Raw genomic sequence first — 20529 nt, forward strand, 5'->3', positions numbered from 1 at the left:
TGTGTGGACACTTCTCGTGCAGACTGACATGTGGGGAGGTTCAGAGGAGGGTCATTCTCTGTGCTTGCCTTCCAGCAGTACTCTCTCCCTCCCTGGTACTGATGTGCAGTGTGAGCCTCACCAAGCCAGGTGCTGAGGACAGGATGAATGAATCCGTCTCTGCCCTTACAGACTGGGGACAAATGCGAGCACCCGAGTTTCAAGGGCTGGACGAGATGTCTCTTTGCAGGGTGGGAGCGGGGGAGGAAAGTTTTAGTGAGGACCCAGGGGAGGAGGGAGGTGTCATCCCGACCTAGAGAATCAGCAACAGCTCCCCAGAAGGGGTTGAACTGGGTCTTAAGCACTGGTGGTGTTTTCCTGGCAGAGATGGGGTAGGGTTCAGGAGAAGGTCATTCCAGGCAGATGGGGCCTTGTTAGGCCAGAAACGCTAAGGACTTCCTGTTGTCTGAAGGGCCAGGCCAAGTTTTGTGATGAGGCTGGAGCTGCCATATGACTCTGCCATTCTTTCTTGCCTTGCTTCAAAGGACCATCACGGAGCCTCCAACCAGGCATTCCACAGTTCCTCCTTTGCTCTGGGGACCAGCAGGAGTGTGGAGAGGAGGGAGTGCTCTCATTCTTTATGGCTCAGAGGCAGACCTCAGACCATGGGTTAAAGTTATGGGAAGGCAAGTTCAGTCTCAATAGTTAGGAAGAACATTCTAACAACATTGGTTGCTGACTGTTAAAATAGACTACATGGTGAGGTAAGGAGCTCCCCATCAAACAGTGACTTGCCCAAACACCGAATGCTAGTTAGACTAAGGTCAGAATGCACACCTAGAGGGCCTGACTGCAAAGAGAGTGACCTTTTTACTACCCAGAGGTCTGGTGGCTGCCATGTACAAAACACTACAGAATTCTGAACCTAAGGTTAGGCCTGAGCTAATGGAGGTGTAGAGACTTGCTGTTTTACATCTTAGTTCCAAAATAATGAGCAAACAGTAAGCCATGACATCAGGCATTTCCTTTTATTAGCTCTTAGAAGACTCAGAGGTCCTGGGAACATCGTCTGCAACCTCACTGAAGAATGTGATGAGAAAAAAATATATATGTGTGTGTGTGTATATGTCTATCTGTGGTGCATCGCTGATGTTGCTGCCTTCTCTGCGGGGGGCTCAGAAACGCTTCTGGAGGGCAGTCTGGATATTCTTCAGCAGGCCCCACTTAGCTCGGGTCTTCCCACGCCCATCTGGCGTTACCACCTGTAATCAGAAGCAGAGAGCCATGCACCAGTCACAGGGGAAACAGTAGCTTCCCAGTAGCATGGCCACTGCCATGCACCAGACCCTCACACATCATCTCATTAACTCCTCATGATGGCCACACAAAGCAGGTGCCGCTGACCCCCTTAGATGAATGAGGACGCTGAAGCTCAGAAGGACCAGGTAACTTTTTGCTTTTCTAAAGTCGTACTCCTAAAATGTGGTGAGACTGGGATTTCATAGACCAGTTTCCACTTCCTCTAAGGAATCGAATTTAACTGAGAGTTGTGAACTCAGGTGGGCTTCACCATAGAGCAGCCCTCCTAGGGTGTCCCCCCCAGCACCTGGAAATTTCTTCTATCATAGCTGTTATCATTTGTAAATTCCATTAATGTGTTTGGCTCTTAACAGACTGAGCACCTTGACTGGATTGTAGGGGAAGTGATAGTCCCAACATTGGTTAAGGTAAAGAGAAGGTTCTTAGAGAAGTGGATGAAAGGTGAATAGAACCACAATTTGAAAATCTGCCAATTGCCTCTCTCTGATGCTTCACACTGTCTTTGATCACAATGAGCTGTCAGAGCTACCTGGAAAGGGAAAACTGCAGTGAGCAAGTCTCCTACAAATCTAACCAACTCAGCTTACACGTGGATCTCCCTGCTTTACCTCAAAGGTGCTGGGTTTCTCCACGCTTCTGGTCTGGAAGCATTCCTGTTCCTTCCCAGTACATGTTTACTGAGGAGGCGTTTAGGGAGTGAGGCTATGATCCAGGGATGAAGGATAGGCCACTGGAATAGCAGGCTCTGTCTAGACAGATCAGGACTCATGAGGCAGATGGGATGGGGTTGCGGTTTGGGTGGTGAAGAGTGATGTTTGTACAATGTCCCTATATACAAAGCTTTTAACTTTTTATATTTGTATTCAAAGGGAAAAGGCAAAAAAAGAAATAGACACTAATTAAATTATGCCCTTTATTTTTTTTGCGTGTGTGTTTTAAGTTACATTTTGTGATAGATTCTTTTTATTTTTTAATTTTATTTTATTATGTCATGTTAATTACATCATTAGTTTTTGATGTAGGGCTCCATGATTCATTGTTTGCGTATAACACCCAGTGTTCCATTCAATACGTGCCCTCTTTAATACCCATCACCAGGCTAACCCATCCCTCCACCCCCCTCCCCTCTAGAACCCTCAGTTTGTTTCTCAGAGTCCACAGTCTCTCATGGTTCATCTCCCCCTCCGATTTCCCCGCTTCATTTTTCCCTTCCTACTATCTTCTTCTTTTTTTTTTTTTTAACATATAATGTATTATTTGTTTCAGAGGTACAGGTCTGTGATTCATCAGTCTTAACACAATTCACAGTGCTCACCATAGCACATACCCTCCCCAGTGTCTATCACCCAGCCAACTCATCCCTCCCACTCCCCACCACTCCAGCAACCCTCAGTTTGTTTCCTAAGATTAAGAATTCCTCATATCAGTGAGGTCATATGATACATATCTTTCTCTGATTGACTTATTTCGCTTAGCATAATACCCTCTAGTTCCATCCACGGCGTTGCAAATGGCAAGATTTTGGGTTTTTTTTTTTTTTTTTTTAAGATTTTAGTTATTTATTCATGAGAGACAGAGGAGCAGAGAGAGAGAGAGAAGCAGAGGGAGAAGCAGGCTCCCAAGGAGCAGGGAGCCCGATGCGGGACTCGATCCCAGGACCCTGGGATCATGACCTGAGCCGAAGGCAGACGCTTAACCATCTGAGCCACCCAGGCGCCCTGGGTTTTTTTGTTTTTTGATGGCTGCTTAATATTCCATTGTATATATATACCACATCTTCTTTATCCATTCATCTGTCGATGGACATCTTGGCTCTTTCCATGGTTTGGCTACTGTGGACATTGTTGCTATAAACATTGGGGTTCACGTACCCCTTCAGATCACTACATTTGTATCTGTGGGGTAAATACCCAGTAGAGCAATTGCTGGGTCATACAGTATCTCTATTTTCAACTGTTTGAGGAACCTCCATACTGTTTTCCAGAGTGGTTGCACCAGCTTGCATTCCCACCAACAGTGTAGGAGGGTTCCCTTTCTCCGCATCCCCGCCAACATCTGTCATTTCCTGACTTGTTAATTTTAGCCATTCTGACTGGTGTGAGGTGGTATCTCATTGAGGTTTTGATTTGGATTTCCCTGATGCCGAGCGATGTTGAGCACTTTTTCCTGTGTCTGTTGGCCATTTGGATGTCTTCTTTGGAAAAATGTCTGTTCATGTCTTCTGCCCATTTCTTGATTGGATTATTTGTTCTTTGGGTGTTGAGTTTGATAAGTTCTTTATAGATTTTGGATACTAGCCCTTTATCTGATAGGTCATTTGCAAATATCTTCTCCCATTCTGTCGGTTGTCTTTTGGTTTTGTTGACTGTTTCCTTTGCTGTGCAAAAGCTTTTTATCTTGATGAAGTCCCAATAGTTCATTTTTGCCCTTGCTTCCCTTGCCTTTGGTGATGTTTCTAGGAAGAAGTTGCTGTGGCTGAGGTTGAAGAGGTTGCTGCCTGTGTCCTTCTCAAGGATTTTGATGGACTCCTGTCTCACATTTAGGTCTTTCATCCATTTTGAGTCTATTTTTTGTGTGTGGTGTAAGGAAATGGTCCAGTTTCATTCTTCTGCATGTGGCTATCCAACTTTCCCAACACCATTTGTTGAAGAGACTGTCTTTTTTCCATTGGACATTCTTTCCTGCTTTGTCAAAGATTAGTTGACCATAGAATTGAGGGTCCATTTCTGGGCTCTCTATTCTGTTCCATTGATCTATGTGTCTGTTTTTGTGCCAATACCATACTGTCTTGATGATGACGGCTTTGTAATAGAGCTGGAAGTCCGGGATTGTGATGCCGCCACTTTTGCTTTTCTTTTTCAACATCCCTCTGGCTATTAGGGGTCTTTTCTGGTTCATACAAATTTTAGGATTATTTGTTCCATTTCTTTGAAAAAGTGGATGATATTTTGATGGGGATTGCATTGAATGTGTAGATTGCTCTAGGTAGCATTGACATCTTCACAATATTTGTTCTTCCAGTCCATGAGCATGGAACATTTTTCCATTTCTTTGTGTCTTCCTCAGTTTGTTTCATGAGTATTTTATGGTTTTCTGAGTACAGATCCTTTGCCTCTTTGGTTAGATTTATTCCTAGGTATCTTATGGTTTTGGGTGCAATTGTAAATGGGATAGACTCCTTAATTTCTCTCTCTTCTGTCTTCTTGTTGGTGTATAGGAATACCACTGATTTCTGTGCACTGATTTTATATCCTGCCACTTTACTGAATTCCTGTATGAGTTCTAGCAGTGTTGGGGTGGAGTCTTTGGGTTTTCCACATAAAGTATCATATCATCTACAAAGAGTGAGAGTTTGACTTCCTCTTTGCCGATTTGGATGCCTTTGATTTCTTTTTGTTGTCTGATTGCTGTGGCTAGGACTTCTAATACTATGTTGAATAGCAGTGGTGATAGTGGACATCCCTGCCGCGTTCCTGACCTCAGGGGGAAAGCTCTGTTTTTCCCCATTGAGAATGATATTCGCTGTAGATTTTTCATAGATGACTTTTATGATATTGAGATATGTACCCTCTATGCCTGTAGTCTGAAGAGTTTTGATCAAGAAAGGATGCTGTACTTTGTCAAATGCTTTTTCTGCATCTATTGAGAGGATCATATGATTCTTGTTCTTTCTTTTGTTAATGTATTGTATCACATTGATTGATTTGTGGATGTTGAACCAGCCTTGCAGCCCAGGGATAAATCCCACTTGGTCGTGGTGAATATTCCTTTTAATGTACTGTTGGATCCTATTGGCTAGTATATTCGTGAGAATTTTTGCATCCGGGTTCATCAAGGATATCGGTCTGTAATTCCCCTTTTTGATGGGGTCTTTGTCTGGTTTGGGGATCAAGGTAATGGTGGCTTCATAAAATGAGTTTGGAAGTTTTCCTTCCATTTCTATTTTTTGGAACAGTTTCAGAAGAATAGGTATTAATTCTTCTTTAAATGTTTGGTAGAATTCCCCTGGGAAGGCATCTGGCCCTGGGCTTTTGTTTGTTGGGAGATTTTTGATGACTGCTTCAATTTCCTTAGTGGTTATAGATCTGTTAAGGTTTTCTATTTCTTCCTTGCTCAGTTTTGGTAGTTGATACATCTGTAGGAATGCATCCATTTCTTCCAGGTTATCTAATTTGCTGGCATAGAGTTGCTCATAATATGTTCTTATAATTGTTTGTATTTCTTTGGTGTTGGTTGTGATCTCTCCTCTTTCATTCATGATTTTCTTGATTTGGGTCATTTCTCTTTTCTTTTTGATAAGTCTGGCCAGGGGTTTATCAATCTTGTTAATTCTTTCAAAGAACCAGCTCCTAGTTTCGTTGATCTGTTCTACTGTTCTTTTGGTGTCTATTTCATTGATTTCTGCTCTGATCTTTATTATTTCTCTTCTCCTGCTGGGTTGAGGCTTCAGTTGCTGTTTTTTCTCTAGCTCCTTTAGGTGTAGGGTTAGGTTGTGTATTTGAGACCTTTCTTGTTTCTTGAGAAAGGCTTGTATTGCTATATACTTTCCTCTTAGGACCGCCTTTGCTGCATCCCAAAGATTTTGAACACTTGTGTTTTCATTTTCATTGGTTTCCATGAATTTTTTAAATTCTTCTTTAATTTCCTGGTTGACCCATTCATTCTTTAGTAGGATGCTCTTTAGCTTCCATGTATTTGAGTTCTTTCCGACTTTCCTCTTGTGATTGAGTTTTAGTTTCAAAGCATTGTGGTCTGAAAATATGCAGGGAATGATCCCAGTCTTTTGGTACCTGTTGAGACCTGATTTGTGACCTAGGATGTGATCAATTCTGGAGAATGTTCCATGGGCACTAGAGAAGAATGTGTATTCTGTTGCTTTGGGATGGAATGTTCTCAATATATCTGTGAAGTCCATTTGGTCCAGTGTGTCATTTAAAGTCTTTATTTCCCTGTTGATCTTTTGCTTAGATGATCTGTCCATTTCAGTCACGGGGGTGTTAAAGTCTCCCACTATTAAAGTATTGTTGTCAATGTGTTTCTTTGCTTTTGTTATTAATTGCCTTATATAATTGGCTGGTCCCATGTTAGGGGCATAGATATTTACAATTGTTAGATCTTCTTGTTGGATAGACCCTTTAAGTAGGATATAGTGTGCTTCCTCATCTCTTATTACAGTCTTTGGCTTTAAATCTAATTTGTCTGATATAAGGATTGCCACTCCAGCTTTCTTTTGGTGTCCATTAGCATGGTAAATGGTTTTCCACCCCCTCACTTTCTTTTTTTTTTTTTTTTTTGAAAATACAGCTTTTTTATTGTTATGTCAATCACCATATATTACATCATTAGTTTTTGATGCAGTGTTCCATGATTCATTGTTTGTTCATAACACCCAGTGCTCCATGCAGAACGAGCCCTCCTCAATACCCATCACTAGGCTAACCCATCCCCCTACCCTCCTCCCCTCTAGAACCCTCAGTTTGTTTTTCAGAGTCCATCATCTCTCATGGTTCGTCTCCCCCTCTGACATACTCCCCTTTTCTTCCTCTCCTGATATCTTCTTCTTTTTCTTTTTTCTTAAAGTATGTTGCGTTATTTGTTTCAGAAGTACAGATCTGTGATTCAAGAGTCTTGTACAATTCACAGAGCTCACCATAGCACATACCCTCCCCAATGTCTATCACCCAGCCACCCCATCCCTCCCACCCCCAACCACTCCAGTAACACTCAGTTTGTTTCCTGAGATTAAGAATTCCTCATATCAGTGAGGTCATATGATACATGTCTTTCTCTGATTGACTTATTTCACTAAACATAACACCCTCCAGTTCCATCCACGTCGTTGCAAATGGCAAGATCTCATTCCTTTTGATGGCTGCATAATATTCCATTGTGTATATATGCCACATCTTCTTTATCCATTCGTCTGTCGATGGACATCTTGGCTCTTTCCACAGTTTGGCTATTGTGGACATTGCTGCTATAAACATTGGGGTACACGTACCCCTTCGGGTCCCTACATTTGTATCTTTGTGGTAAATACCCAGTAGTGCAATTGCTGGATCGAATGGTAGCTCTAATTTCAACTGTTTGAGGAACCTCCATACTGTTTTCCAGATTGGTTGCACCAGCTTGCATTCCCACCAACAGTGTAGGAGGGTTCCCCTTTCTCCAGATCCCTGCCAACATCTGTCATTCCCTGACTTGTTAATTTTAGCCATTCTGACTGGTGTGAGGTGGTATCTCATTGAGGTTTTGATTTGGATTTCCCTGATGCCGAGCGATGTTGAGCACTTTTTCCTGTGTCTGTTGGCCATTTGGATGTCTTCTTTGGAAAAATGTCTGTTCATGTCTTCTGCCCATTTCTTGATTGGATTATTTGTTCTTTGGGTGTTGAGTTTGATAAGTTCTTTATAGATTTTGGATACTAGTCCTTTATCTGATAGGTCATTTGCAAATATCTTCTCCCATTCTGTCGGTTGTCTTTTGGTTTTGTGGACTGTTTCTTTTGCTGTGCAAAAGCTTTTTATCTTGATGAAATCCCAATAGTTCATTTTTGCCCTGGCTTCCCGTGCCTTTGGTGATGTTTCTAGGAAGAAGTTGCTGCGGGTAAGGTCAAAAAGGTTGCTACCTATTTTCTCCTTTAGGATTTGGATGGACTCCTGTCTCACGTTTAGGTCTTTCAACCATTTGGAGTCTATTTTTGTGTGTGGTGTAAGGAAATGGTCCAGTTTCATTCTTCTGCATGTGGCTGTCCAATTTTCCCAACACCATTTGTTGAAGAGACTGTCTTTTTGCCATTGGACCTTCTTTCCTGCTTTGTCAAAAATAAGTTGACCATAGAGTTGAGGGTCCATTTCTGGGCTCTCAATTCTGTTCCATTGATCTATGTGTCTGTTTTTGTGCCAGTACCATACTGTCTTGATGATGACAGCTTTGTAATAGAGCTGGAAGTCCGGAATTGGGATGCCGCCAGCTTTGCTTTTCTTTTTCAGTATTCCTCTGGACTATTCGGGGTCTCTTCTGGCTCCATACAAATTTTAGGATTATTTGTTCCATTTCTTTGAAAAAAGTGGATGGTATTTTGATGGGGATTGCATTGAATGTGTAGATTCCTCTAGGTAGCATTGACATCTTCACAATGTTGGTTCTCCCAATCCATGAGCATGGAACGTTTTTCCATTTCTTTGTGTCTTCTTCGATTTCTTTCATGAGTATTTTATAGTTTTCTGAGTACAGATCCTGTGCCTCTTTGGTAAGATTTATTCCTAGGTATCTAATGGTTTTGGGTGCAGTTGTAAATGGGATCGACTCCTTGATTTGTCTCTCTTCTGTCTTGTTGTTGGTGTATAGGAATGCTACTGATTTCTGTGCATTGATTTTATATCCTGCTACTTTACTGAATTCTTGTATGAGTTCTAGCAGTTTTGGGGTGGAGTCTTTTGGGTTTTCCACATACAGTATCATATCATCTGCAAAGAGTGAGAGTTTGACTTCCTCTTTGCCGATTTGGATGCCTTTGATTTCTTTTTGTTGTCTGATTGCTGTGGCTAGGATTTCTAATACTATGTTGAATAGCAGTGGTGAGAGTGGACATCCCTGCCGCGTTCCTGACCTTAGGGGAAAAGCTCTCAGCCTTTCCCCATTGAGAATGATATTCGCTGTAGGTTTTTCATAGATGGCTTTTATGATATTGAGGTATGTACCCTCTAACCCTATACTCTGAAGAGTTTTGATCAAGAAAGGATTTTGTACTTTGTCAAATGCTTTTTCTGCATCTATTGAGAGGATCATATGATTCTTGTTTTTTCTTTTGTTAATGTATTGTATCACGTTGTTTGATTTGCGGATGCTGAACCAGCCTTGCAGCCCAGGAATAAATCCCACGTGGTCATGGTGAATAATCCTTTTAATGTACTGTTGGATCCTATTGGCTAGTATTTTGGTGAGAATTTTTGCATCCATGTTCATCAAGGATATTGGTCTGTAATTCTCTTTTTTGATGGGGTCTTTGTCTGGTTTGGAGATCAAGGTAATGCTGGCCTCATAAAATGAGTTCAGAAGTTTCCCTTCCATTTCTATTTTTTGGAACAGTTTCAGGAGAATAGGTATTAATTCTTCTTGAAATGTCTGATGGAATTCCCCTGGGAAGCCATCTGGCCATGGGCTTTTGTTTCTTGGGAGATTTTTGATGACTGTTTCAATTTCCTTAGTGGTTATAGGTCTGTTCAAGTTTTCTATTTCTTCCTGGTTCAATTTTGGTAGTTGATACATCTCTAGGAATGCACCCATTTCTTCCAGGTTATCTAATTTGCTGGCATAGAGTTGCTCATAATATGTTCTTATAATTGTTTGTATTTCTTTGGTGTTGGTTGTGATCTCTCCTCTTTCATTCATGATTTTGTTGATTTGGGTCATTTCTCTTTTCTTTTTGATCAGTCTGGCCAGGGGTTTATCCATCCTGTTAATTCTTTCAAAGAACCAGCTCCTAGTTTCATTTATCTGTTCTACTGTTCTTTTGGTTTCTAGTTCATTGATTTCTGCTCTGATCTTTATGATTTCTCTTCTCCTGCTGGGTTTAGGCTTTATTTGCTGTTCTTTCTCCAGCTCCTTTAGGTGTAGGGTTAGGTTGTGTATTTGAGACCTTTCTTGTTTCTTGAGAAAGACTTGTATTGCTATATACTTTCCTCTCAGGACTGCCTTTGTTGTATCCCAAAGATTTTGAACAGTTGTGTTTTCATTTTCATTGGTTTCCATGAATTTTTTTAATTCTTCTTTAATTTCTTGGTTGACCCATTCATTCTTTAGTAGGATGCTCTTTAGCCTCCATGTATTTGAGTTCTTTCCGACTTTCCTCTTGTGATTGAGTTTTAGTTTCAAAGCATTGTGGTCTGAAAATATGCAGGGAATGATCCCAATCTTTTGGTACTGATTGAGACCTGATTTGTGACCTAGGATGTGATCAATTCCGGAGAATGTTCCATGGGCACTAGAGAAGAATGTGTATTCCATTGCTTTGGGATGCAATGTTCTGAATATGTCTGTGAAGTCCATTTGGTCCAGTGTGTCATTTAAAGTCTTTATTTCCTTGTTGATGTTTTGCTTAGATGATCTGTCCATTTCAGTCAGGGGGATGTTAAAGTCCCCCACTATTATTGTATTGTTGTCAATGTGTTTCTTTGCTTTTGTTATTAATTGCCTTATATAATTGGCTGCTCCCATGTTCAGGGCATAGATATTTACAATTGTTAGATCTTCTTGTTGGATAGACCCTTTAAGTAGGATATAGTGTCCTTCCTCATCTCTTATTACAGTCTTTGTTTTAAAATCTAGTTTGTCTGATATAAGGATTGCCACCCCAGCTTTCTTTTCGTGTCCATTAGCATGGTAAATGGTTTTCCACCCCCTCACTTTCAATGTGGGGGTGTCTTTGGGTCTCAAATGAGTCTCTTGCCGACAGCATATGGATGGGTCTTGTTTTTTAATCCAATCTGATAGCCTGTGCCTTTTGATTCGGGCATTTAGCCCATTTACATTCAGGGTAACTATTGAAAGGTATGAATTTAGTGCCATTGTATTGCCTGTAAGGTGACTGTTAACTCTCTGTTGTCTGTGTTCGTTTTTGCTCTTTGCTGCTTTTAGGTTCTCTCTTTGCTTAGAGGACCCCTCTCAATATTTCTTGGAGGGCTGGTTTCGTGTTTGCAAATTCCTTTAGTTTATCCTGAAAGCTTTTTATCTCTCCTTCTATTTTCAATGACAGCCTAGCTGGATATAGTATTCTTTGCTGCATATTTTTCTCGTTTAGTGCTCTGAAGATCTCATTCTTCAGTCCTTTCTGGCAGTCCTTTCTGGCCTGCCAGGTCTCTCTGGATAGGTCTGTTGCCAATCTAATATTTCTACCATTATAGGTTACATATCTGTTCTCCTGAGCTGCTTTCAGGATTTCCTCTTTGTCTCTGAGACTCGGAAGTTTTACTATTAGATGTCGGCGTGTTGACTTATTTTTATTGATTTTGAGAGGGGTTCTCTGTGCCTCCTGGATTTTGATGCCTCTTTCCTTCCCCACTTTAGGGAAGTTCTCTGCTCTAATTTGCTCCAATATACTTTCTGCCCCCCTCTCTCTTTCTTCTTCTTCTGGGATCCCAATTATTCTGATGTAGTTTTGTCTTATGGTATCGCTTATCTCTCGAATTCTGCCCTCATGATCCAGTAGCTGTTTATCTCTCTTTTTCTTGGCTTCCTTATTTTCCATCATTTGGTCTTCTATATCACTGATTCTCTCTTCTGCCTCATCTACCCTAGCAGTTAGTGCCCCCATTTTTGATTGCACCTCATTAATAGCCTTTTTGATTTCGACTTGGTTAGATTTTATTTTCTTTTATTTCCTTTTATTTCTCCAGAAAGCGTTTCTCTAATAACTTCCATGCTTTTTTCAAGCCCAGCTAGTATCTTTAAAATCATGATTCTGAACTCTAGGTCCGACATTGTACTAATGTCCGTATTGAGTAGGTCCCTGGCAGATGGTCTACCTCTTGTTCTTTTTGTTGAGGTGATTTTTTTCCATCTTGTCATTTTGTCTAGAGGAGAATAGATGAATGAGAGAACAAAATGCTAACAGGGTAACAACGTCCCCAGAAAATATACTCTAAACAAATGAGAAAAGACCTGAAACAAGGGGGAAAGAAAGGGAAAGAAAAAGAAAGACCAAAAAAAAAAAAAAAAAGGAAAGAAAGAAAAAGATAAAAACAAACAAAAACAGAATGAAACAAAAAAAAACAGAATATGATCAATTATGATCAGGCTGGTGCATAGATCAGTGCCACACGCTAGATTTTGGGTGTATTTTGGTCTGTTAGAAGAAAGTGCCTCCCAAAATTTTAAAGAAAGACTTATATATGTACAAAATAAGGGTTGATACGATGAAGGGATGGAATATGACTGTAAAGATGAAAAGTATAAAACATTTTATAAAAGGAATTGATAAGATAAGAAGTTGTTTGAAAAAAGTAGAGGACTTAAAAGAAAAAGAAAGAAAGAAGAAAGAGAAAAAAGGGGGAGAGAACGTGATCAGGCGGGAAACTAGAACAAAGCCATACATTAGAGATTTAGGGTGTATTTTGATCTCTTTAGAAGAAACTGTATCTCAAAATTTTAAAGAGAGAACAACTTATATATATATGCCAAAAATAAGGGTAACTACTATGAAGGGATAGAATATGACTTTAAAAATGAAAAATAAAAATGCTTTTTTAAAAAAGGGATTGATAAGATGGTGGCTGAAAAAGGAAAAAAGAAAAATTAAAAAAAAGTTAAAAAAAATTAACTTTGAAAGACTAAAGAATTATGGTAGAAAAGCCATGAATTCTATGTGCTATATTCCCCTAGCGCTGGCCTTCTGCCATTCTCACTGATGGGTAAACTTGGTCTTGGCTGGCTGTTCTTGCTGATCTTCTGGGGGAGGGTCCTGTTGCCGTGGTTCCCAAATGTCTTTGCCGGAGGTAGAATTGCCCTGCCCTTGTCAGTCTGGGCTAAGCAATCTCCTCAGGTTTGCTCTTGGGAGCTTTTGGTCCCTGCAAGCTTTTGGTACAGCTTTGGGGGACGAGAGTGAAAATGGCGGCCTCCCAATCTCTGCCCCAGAGGAGCGGAGAACTCGGGGCCCTGCTCCTCAGTCCGCCCCCAGAGAAAAGCAGTCAATCACTCCCGTCTCCCTGGTCTCTGGCCACACTCCGTGGTCAGCGGGCCTGTGACCGAGCGTTTCTATCTCTGGCACCCCACCCAGTGTGGAGTCTCCAAACCCAGCAGATCCCTGCGGTGCGTTCCCGCGCCGCTCCCCCTGCGAGAGGAAGGGGAGTCTCCCCGGATCTGCTGCTTGTTGGGTCCCTGCTGGATGTGCAGTGGCCCGACTGTGTCACCGATCACAGTTTATGGCAACCCTGAGCTGAGAGCCTGCGCCTCGGCTCCGTCTCTGCAGCCGGCTTCCCCGCTCCGATACCTGGGAGCTCTGCTGCACTCAGGCACCCCCGGTCTTTCCGTGACCCCGAGGGTCCTGAGACCACACTGTCCCACGAGGATTCCATCCCCCACTTAGCCAGTGGAGTGACGTCCCTCAGCAGAGCCGACTTCTAAAAGTTCCGATTTTGTGCTCCGCGGCTCTATCACTTGCCAGAAGCAGCCCACAGAGGCCCCCTCCCCCGCCGTCTACTGGATATCGCCTCGGATTCACTTCTCCGCACGTCCTACCTTCCAGAAAGTGGTCGTTTTTCTGTTCAGAGAGTTGTTGCTATTCTCTTCTTCGATCTCCTGTTGAGTTCGTACGTGTTCCGAATGGTTTGATCCCTACCCAGCTGAATTCCTGAGACCAGATGAAATCCAGGTCTCCTACTCCTCCGCCATCTTGCTCCGCCCTCCCTCGTTCATTCTTTATGGACCCGTACATGCATGCATTGAAATCAAATATGTATGTACTCTATGACCCAGCAATTTCACTCATGGTATATATCTGGTAAGGGCTGAATTGTGTCCTCCCAAAATTTATACCTTGAAGTCCTATCCCCAGTACTTCAGCATGTGCCTATACAGTTGACCCTTGAACAATGCAGGGGTTAGGGGCGCTGACCCCCTACACAGTTGAAAATCCATGTATAGCTTTCTAATGCCCCCAAACTTAACTACTAGTAGCCTACTGCTGACCAGAAGTCTTGCTGATAACATAAATGGTCAGTTAACAGATACCATATATTTATTATATACTATATTCTTACAATAAAGATAGAGCAAAGAAAATGTTATTAAGAACATCATAGAAGAGAAAATACAGTCCTGCACTGTAAAAAATCAGTGTATAAATGGACCCACACAGTTTGAACCTGTGTTGTTCAAGGGCCAACTGTATTTGGAGAGAGGACCTTTAAAGAGGTGATTAAGTTAAAATGGGGTTATTAGGGAGGGCCCTAATCCAATCTGACTGGTGTCCTTATAAAACGGAGGAAATTTGGACACACAGAGACCTGCCAGAGGTGCCTTTGCACAGAGAAAAGGCCACGTGAGGACACAGGAAAAACTCAGGTGTCTGCAAGCCAAGGAGAGAGGCCTCTGAAGAAACCAGACCTGGCAAATATGTGATTTGGGATTTCTGGCTTCCAGAACTGTGAGAAAATAAATTTCTGTTGTTTAAGCCACCCAATCTGTAGCATTTTGGTATGGCAGCCCTAGAAAACAAATACAATGTTTCAGAGAAATTCTCACGCCCCCATCCTGCCCACAAAATGTCAGGAATGAATACTGTTCACTGCAGCACTATTGGAGGTCACCTGGTTGTCCATCCTGGCTGAGTGGATAGGTAACATGTGGTGCCCAAATGAGGCAGCATCAGGAGTAAGGGACTAAATGTGCATAACGACATGGCTAGAGCACAAAAACATAGTGTTCAGGGAGAAAAGGTGAGAAACAAAGTAGGACATGTGGCACAATACTGTTTGTGCAAATTACCAACACATTCAAAATAGTACATACCATGTAATGAACTCAAAAGTAATGAGATACACATAAAATATGTTAGAATGGATGTCTGGGAAGGAATGGCCACTAAAAGGACTACAAATGGAGACAAGAAAAGGGCCTTGCATAAACCAGTGTTGAAAATGGACCATGAACTGAAGTGTGTTGATTAACTCAACCCTCTGTGTACGAGGTTAAAAATACGAGGTCTGGCTTGACCTAAATTATCCTCACTCCAGGGCTCAAGTCTATCTGCAGAGCAAGTAGGGAAAGACTAATAGGATTCGATTTGCATGAAGGATCAAGAAGCTCTTTGGCAAAGAATAAATTCTAAGGAGATAGAGTACAAACCCATTTTTATTTCATTTCAGGGCAGGGAGTCGCTGTGAGTATGTGGGTAGTGTGGGGTAGGTTTGGGGCAATTAATTCTGAGTGTGGGATAGTGTTGGTCACTCTGATTGCCCTGCAACCCCACCTCCTGAAGATGTGGATCTCAGCCTAGACAGGAGGTCTGAAGTAGGGACTGAGGTAAAAACAGAAGGTAAGATGCCCAGAAGGTCGGGCAGCCTGGCTCTGTGCCTGGAGTTCCAGCCTGGGCAGGAAGGGAGCAGCACTGCAGAGACTCGGAGTAGCTGATAGGGCTGTCTGCTGAGCACATGGGAGACACACCAGGGGTGACCCCCAGTACAGACTGAGAAGGAATTTGAGAGGGTGAATGGGGGCAGGGGTGGGCACATTTCTTAAAGAGCTATCAGGAAAGACCCAGAACAGTAGCAGTTTGTGACTATTGTTGGGCCTGAATTTTTACTTCCAAATGTGATGTAACAGGGGACATCTGGTTTACAGACTGTGGTAGGCAGAGTAATGGTCCCCAAAGATGTCCACGTCATGATGCTGGGAACCTGTGAACATGTTATGTTACACAGCAAAAGGGAATTAATTAATGTTCCTAGTCAGCTGGCTTTAAGATAAAGAGTATGTTGAATCATCAGGTGGGTCCAATGTAATCAAGAGTCCTTCAAAGTGGAAGAGAGGGGCGGAAGATAGCCAGGGAGTGTGAGAAGGTGTGAGAAGTGCGTGCGTGCGTGTGTGTGTGTGTGTAGGACTCAGCCTAATGTTTCTGGCTTGGAAAATGCAGGAAGGGGCCATGAACCCAGGAACTCGGGCAGCTGCTAGCAGTTGGAAAAGGCAAGAGAAGAAACTTCTTCCAGAGTCTCCAGAAGGAACACAGCCCTGCTCACACCTTGATTTTACTCAGTGACACCCATTCTGGAGTTCTGACCTCCAGAATTATAAGGTAATAAGAAAATGTGTATTGTTTAAACTCCTAATTTGTTACGGCGGTAATAGGAAACCAATGCATAGATGGAAAGTTCCATTTGTCATGGGAAGACTTCCTGGCAGTTAGCAGAGACTTGAGGTCAGAGGGAGACAAAGTAAAGAGGCTCTTGTCAGAAATGAAATGGGGATGGTGGTCAGGAGGGACCCCGGGGACAAGTGGAAAAGCAGGAGGAGAGACAGGCTAAAGGATATAGGACTTGTCTAGAAACACACTTCTTCATTCCTTCAAAACTATCAGGCTCTTGGATGTTAGAGGCTGTTGGAGGAGGGCTGTGGGCCGAGAGGAGTGAAGAAGACCAGCAGGACACCTGCCGTCCTGGGGCTTACAGCCTAGTGGAGTTGGGGCTGGGTACACCAGGCCAAGCAACGCTCAATCTTGCCTCTCAAAAAAACCAAAAAACCGAACAACACACACACACAAAGTCGCACTCTCACGGTTGTTGGCTTGGACAACATCCTCCCAGCGCGAGGTGCCAGGTCACCAGGGTGGGGCCCACCTGCCCAGACTTAGCTGAATCTGACTGTGGTGCAGGGGACAAAGAGCTCCAGCTTGGATGACACCTAGGCTCCCGCTTGACTCCTCCTTCAAGTTACACGAGGGCCAACACTTTCCCTTCCTGAGACTCAGTTTCCTGATAGAGGCAATAACTCCCCTCCTCCAATGGTTGGTAGATCAGTGATAACGAATAGACGGTGTCTGACACCGAGTCGGCCTTCAACAAATGGGACCTTTAAAAAGCATTCAAGTTAATTTTCATGATTCACGTACTATACTTTGAATAAAATCCCTTAAAAATCAGCAAGTCACAGACTATGAAAATCAAATATGAAAGGTGTTATTTCACTTCCTTTTCAAAAGTACATATGATGGAAATATTGTATTTTGGATAAGAAATGATTCAGCTACCTCATTAGAGCATTTTAAATGAAACCTTTCAGGAATACCTGCATAGAACTGATGCCAAAGGAAAAGTATTTCGATTTTATAGGAAAGAACTGAAGTCATTACTTTTATGAAGCTTTATAAATGTCATTCAAACACACCATCTTATTTTCATTTGCTATTGAAGCCTTTACTTATGCAAATCATGACAAATGTTAAGGAAGCCAGTGTTTCCCCTTGAATGCTAACATAATCACAAAGAGGGAGGAAGAATTACTTCTGAAGGAAAAAATCTATATTGCAGCTCTGCGAGTCAGATAAAAATGAAGCTTCCAGAAAACCTCATTAATTAGTGCTCTGCTCATTTAGAAATTGTGTTAAAAAGCAAAGAAACTGGAATGGGCTTCCTTCCCATATAGGAAGTACAAATTAATCGCATAAACACAATTTCAGGGGGAATTTCTTGACTGATTGCATAAAACACTTAGCTTTCAGACATCTTATGGTACTTTGTAATTATTAATTTTATTCATCAGTTTATTTCTTCACTCTTTAATTTAGACATTCATTCATATATTCATTTGTTTGGTCACATTTTCAGTCATGTATTCATTCAATAACCATTAAGAACCCGAGATATGCACAGTGCTGTGGTAAGCATTGTGGGAGAAAGAGATGAATTAGACATGAAGTTTGTTTTCAGGGGGTTTGGAGCTCAAGATGAAGGACAAAACATCTACCTAAGAAGGGCCAACACATTTCAGTCTCTCCACCCCTGTCCTTGACCCTAGCATGGAAAAATGACAGGAGATACATTTAAAAAAAAATTAGTAACAGCATTGAGTGCCCTTCATGTTCAAGACATTTTTGAGGAATTTCTAAAAAATTAGAAGGAAGATAGATAGAACTAGAGGAAGGAAGAATCCATAGTCAAAAGGACATGCTGCAAAATATGGTAGCTGCTGTGGGTGTTCCATGCTTGGGAGAGAAGGGTAGCAACAAGAATTGGGCTCTGAGCCATCTGCCTGACAGGGGAATGGGCGGGGGTAGAGAAAGAGGAGCAGCAAGGCTGACTTTCTCATCCCACTTCCTTCCCAAGGGGAGTGTCTGACCTCTGTGGGAGCGGGAAGGGGTGCATGTGGATACTGCCTCCAGAAGCAGTCCAGATGGACTAGAGACCTTCCACCTACAGCAGACTTGCTACTGGTACACTGGCCAACAGCATAATCCTGCCCCCACCCTACCTCCTGCTTCCCTCCATCACTAGAGGTAGCAACCAGTCAGATTCTCTTCTGCAAACACTGGACCTGAGACAAAGGGAGTGTTGCTAGTCAGATTGTGTTGGTCACACAGAGGTTGGGCCAAGACAATCCAAAACCACAAGCAAGCTGAATTTAGGAGAGGAGATACTACAAACTAGCTGAAAGTAGAATAGATTCAGACAGAAGCAGACGTAGAAGGGCTGGCAGAGGGAGGACAGAGACAGAGACAGAAAGGGAGAGGAACTGATAGCTTTCTAGTTCCCTTGGGGATCAGATGTATGTCCTGGCTGGAAGTGGTCTCATGAGACTCCTCTCTCTCTGTACCATAAATCTCCCTTTTCAAAAGCTGAAATGAATGGACTTACTATCTTTCCTCTAAAGAACCCCTGATTAAGCCATAAATCTACTCTTATCCCAAAGAACATCATCATGGTTATACAGTAAAATAGCTATGGGAAGTCTTGATATTTTTCTCCCTTTTCTCATTTGAGTATCAGTAAAATTATACTCATGAATGTATATCCCCTGGGGATATAAAGAAGAGTCAGCCTTGCATCACCAAGAAGATAGGAATAATTCTGTCCCTTCTTTTTGGGAGTCCATTCTGACATGCTCAGTGGCTATTCCTTGGCTTTCAGATAAACAGCAAATAAAAATTTTTAGTATAACTATGTCTAGAATATTGCATGGGACATACTTATACTAAAAATTGTTTTTTGTATGTGTCCTGTATTTATGTGTGTTAAATCTGGCACTATACACTTGCTTTGAGTCACCACCAGGGCTAATAATGAGCTCTTTTTTTGGTCCTTCTCACACCACAATTATCTGTTTAGTAGACCCTGAGCTCCTTGAAGGCAAGGGTTATGTCTTATTTTCCTCTAAATCTCTACATCCTAAAAGAATGCCTGGCCCAAATGTTTTTTGAATCAAACTGAACTAACAATTTTCAGGCCTCATTTGCCAAGCTGGTTGAGGCCAGCAGCCTTCTCTTTGACCTGAGTTAACAAGTTTTCTGGGATTAGAGGGGGCAGTCACACAGTCGGTTCTGTAATCTCGTGATCATCCTAACAGAGCTGCATCAGAGCTTATAAAGAAAGTCTGTCTGAGAAAAATGTGCACAATACCTTGCAGATGTCACTCCATTGCCCAGGACCATTGTCATTGATGGCTCTAACTTTAAACAGATACTCAGTGTTGGGGGTCAGGTTGTGCAGCTCCAAACTCTGCTGCATTATGTCCCGAATTTGCCCACAAAGCTCTGTCCTTACATTGTTAGGAGGGGTAGTAACGAGTTCATAAAATTCCATCTCAAAAGAGTCCACGTCTTCTGTTGGGCATGTCCAGTAAACCTATGAAGTAATGAACATGTGGGTGTGATATCAATATACACCATTCAGCTTTCTTTCCCATAAAGATTTGTGTCATTAACTATCAGTGGGGTGAGTTTAAGCTGACCCCATCTCCTCCAGCTGCTGAGGACTTTGACGTAGACTATGTGCAACAGCCTTGAAAGGCTGCCTGATAAGGCCTGACATGATGCTTGTGATATATTTCAAGAAGAGAAGAATGCTTCTCTGGGTTCTATTACAATCAGTCAACATTGGCGGTGACCATTGGTCTCCTGACACAACTAAGTAAGGTAGCTGCCATTTATTGAACACCTTCTATGCATCAGCTTCTGTGTCTGACATTGCCTAACTTACCTAGTCTTCACAACTCCCTGGAAGGGAGATTTTATTATCCCATTTTACAGGTGAGGCTCAGGAAGGTTACATTAAGCAAATTCTAATAGAACCACAGACTACTAGAAGATGAAAAGTATATCTATTCCAACCCTCTGTTTTACACACAAAGAAGTAGAGTACCAGAGAGGTGAAAAGACTTACCCAAGTCATGGAGAATATATGTTCACACTCAAAACATAAAACATCAACTTTTGGAAAGAGGTATACTAACAAGTGTCAATTAGGTTGTGCTTTGCATATATTTTATACTGATTATATTTCTAAACAGATATTGCATTCTTCAAGTTTTAATAAATTCAAATATTATGTTTATAAAATTAATTTATAATTACTCATAAGTGCATAAATTTTTGTGACTTTATATAATTTGTAGTTATTTTTATATATTTATACTTTTAAAACCTTTTATAAATTTATATAATTCATCAGTGAAAATTAACTTAATTTTTTCTGATCATCAAAACTAACATATTCATTGTAAAAGACTTGGAAAATACAGAAA

The 20529-nt window shown here is 41.8% G+C and overlaps 1 protein-coding gene across 1 annotated transcript in view; it reads right to left on the reverse strand.

The window, feature by feature from the left end:
- Positions 1 to 1154: 1154 nt before the first annotated feature.
- Positions 1155 to 20529, reverse strand: part of TRIM42 (tripartite motif containing 42) — a 31361-nt gene continuing 11986 nt past the window's right edge. Inside the window, exons 4-5 of the mRNA XM_028099029.1 lie at positions 19407 to 19631; positions 1155 to 1241 (exon numbers count right to left, since the gene is read on the reverse strand). Of these exons, the coding sequence (XP_027954830.1) occupies positions 1155 to 1241; positions 19407 to 19631 (312 nt within the window). The remainder of the gene's footprint in view (positions 1242 to 19406; positions 19632 to 20529) is intronic.

The sequence above is a fragment of the Eumetopias jubatus genome, unplaced genomic scaffold (assembly GCF_037043125.1).
Source record: "Eumetopias jubatus isolate StellerSeaLion01/CBP00866 unplaced genomic scaffold, mEumJub1_p1.0 scaffold_1, whole genome shotgun sequence".
NCBI classification, from domain to species: domain Eukaryota; kingdom Metazoa; phylum Chordata; class Mammalia; order Carnivora; family Otariidae; genus Eumetopias; species Eumetopias jubatus.